The sequence below is a fragment of the Fibroporia radiculosa genome (genome assembly GCF_000313525.1).
Source record: "Fibroporia radiculosa TFFH 294 genomic supercontigs, scaffold8081, whole genome shotgun sequence".
Taxonomy (NCBI): Eukaryota; Fungi; Basidiomycota; class Agaricomycetes; order Polyporales; family Fibroporiaceae; genus Fibroporia; species Fibroporia radiculosa.
In genome coordinates, this window is record NW_012133453.1 from 90,951 (window position 1) to 93,220 (window position 2,270).

The 2,270-nt window shown below is 60.1% G+C and overlaps 2 protein-coding genes across 2 annotated transcripts; both read left to right on the forward strand.

Annotated features, from left to right (window-relative positions):
* Positions 1-127: 127 nt before the first annotated feature.
* FIBRA_06613 (uncharacterized protein) lies at positions 128-586 on the forward strand (the record flags this gene model as incomplete). The annotated part of the gene is made up of 1 exon (XM_012328326.1): positions 128-586. One exon carries the CDS (start codon positions 128-130, stop codon positions 584-586), a length of 459 nt encoding a protein of 152 aa, XP_012183716.1.
* Positions 587-1,160: 574 nt separating this feature from the next.
* FIBRA_06614 (uncharacterized protein) lies at positions 1,161-2,154 on the forward strand (the record flags this gene model as incomplete). Its single annotated transcript, XM_012328327.1, has 6 exons — positions 1,161-1,334; positions 1,408-1,555; positions 1,609-1,746; positions 1,800-1,827; positions 1,880-2,015; positions 2,065-2,154. 6 exons carry the CDS (start codon positions 1,161-1,163, stop codon positions 2,152-2,154), a joined length of 714 nt encoding a protein of 237 aa, XP_012183717.1.
* Positions 2,155-2,270: the final 116 nt, after the last annotated feature.

The window sequence follows — 2,270 nt, forward strand, 5'->3', positions numbered from 1 at the left end:
TTCTACACCAACAACATCGCTCGCACCCTCATTCGTAAATGGCCCGCTGACACCGACTACGGCCACGGACTCGAAGGTGGTCGCGCAGGTTGCACAGCAAGCGAAACAGCTTGAAGAGCAGGAGGTGATGATCAAGACGCTAAACAAGCAGCTGACCCACTGTGAGAGCGACCTGCAGGCGCACATCGACCTCGTCTCGACGCTCGAGTCGTCGCTAGGCGAGTCGGAGAAAAATCGTGAGTACGCGCTTCATTGTTCGCTTGCGGTGCATTTCGGAGTGCACGTAATGGAGTCGGTCGTGATCGCTCACACGATTGTCTTCCCCACAGTACGCAAGGCACGGATGCAAGCGACGGAGCTGGCGCGGGAACGGGACAACCTAACCGGACAGATCGCGGGGCTGCGTGCGGAACTGACGGAGGCGAAGACGGAGGTGGTGAACGTGCGGCGGTCGATCGTGCAGGAGAAGGAGTCGCTGGAGCACAAGCTGGACGAGGAGCGGCGGGCGAAGGAGCGGGCGCGGGCGCAACTGGACAGCCGGATGGACGAGCTGCAGCGACGAAAGTCCAAGTTTGCGTGTCTGTGAGCTGGGCGGTGGCGGCGGCGGCGGAGGGAGCGAGGGCGGCGGGTGCGGGTGGATATCCGCGTGCGTTCACTGGCTCGTCCACTCATTTTCTGCTTACATTCGGATCGGATTCATTCGAGCATATAATTGATCTGGCAACGCGGTCTGGCCGCGGCGGGGCTGGCCTATTCTTCATTAGTGGGATACAGTATTAGAGATGTTTATTCGGTTACTTTAGTCGTTGCTGTGGTTCGGATACCCACGTTCGTTGTTCGACACATGTCCCCTACATACCTCTCGCTCTATGTCTGCGTACGTACCCATATACCACCCTATGCTGCATTGCATTCCGCGCTCGGCCAGACAGGAGGCCGGCGACGGGCGAGGCGGCTCGGCTGCAGGTCAGGTGGCGGGCAGCGTGCACGCGGATTGGCTGCCCGCGATTATGTCAAGAAGAGGAAAAGACCCCGCGGACTCGCCCAATCGGTCCGACGCTCTCTCCCGAGCCCAGGTGGAGACGCGAGTCGCCCAATAAATTCCATTTCCCCCGCGCTGCCAGCACCTCCTCCCTCCTCTCTCCTCGCCGTCGTCTGTAATGAGCTCGCAGCTCGCCTCTCGCCCTGTCCCCGCCCTCGCACGATCCCTCGCCCTCGCACGGCGTCCCCCCCGCCATGTCGTCTTCGCCCGCTTCCAGTCCAACATCAGCCCCGGCGTCGTCGCTAAGGCCAGCGCAGTAAAGACCCTCCCCGACTTTTCCATGTCCAACAAGGTCTATTCTGCACTCCGCATGATCTCTGTCCTTCGCTGACTCGTACACGTGCGCTTTTTCTCTCTCTTCACAGGTCTGCATGGTCACCGGCGCTGCGCGCGGACTCGGCTTTGAATTTTGCCGCGCGTTTGTGCAGTCTGGCTGCACGCAACTCGCGATCCTCGACCTCAAGGAAGAAGAGGCGGCAGACGCTGCCAGGGACCTCGTCAAGTCTGCATGCGGTCAGGATCTCGCTGCTGTGTGCTGTGCGACGGCGTGCTGATAAGGTGTGAAGTTGACAGTGACATGACCGAGAGCGACTACAGCGTTGTTGGCATCGGGTGCGATGTTTCGTCTGAGTTGTCCGTCCAGCAGGCGTTCCGGCGGGTCATGGACGAGTACGGCCGCGTAGACTCGGTTGTTGCTTCTGCGGGTGCGTGTATGCGCCGTGTACGACTGCCCGCGCTCTGACAGTCACGCTTGCAGGTATCGTCGAGAACTACTCTGCCTTTGAGTGCGTCGACCGCTTCTGCTTGGCGGTCTACAATGCTGATATGGTGTCTCAGTTATCCGTTTGACCGGATAAAGCGACTGTACGACATCAACGTGCACGGTGCATTTTTCACGGCGCGAGAAGCGGCGCGGCACATGATACCCCAGGGCGGAGGAAGCATCGTGTTGGTCGGCAGCATGAGCGCAAACGTAAGCGATGACTGATTGTTGTTCGCGGACTCCGTCTTACCCCGCACAGATTGTGAACATCCCGCAACCACAAACGCCGTACAACGCGGCCAAGGCGGGTGCGTACCGGCGGTTGTTGTCTCGCGCGGAGCAGGTCTAATACTCTATTTTTTTCTCCGTCGCAGCCGTGAAGCACATGGCGGCCAGTTTGGGAGTCGAGTGGGCGAAGAAGGGCGTGCGGGTCAACACGCTCAGGTATGCGATGACGTCACGCGC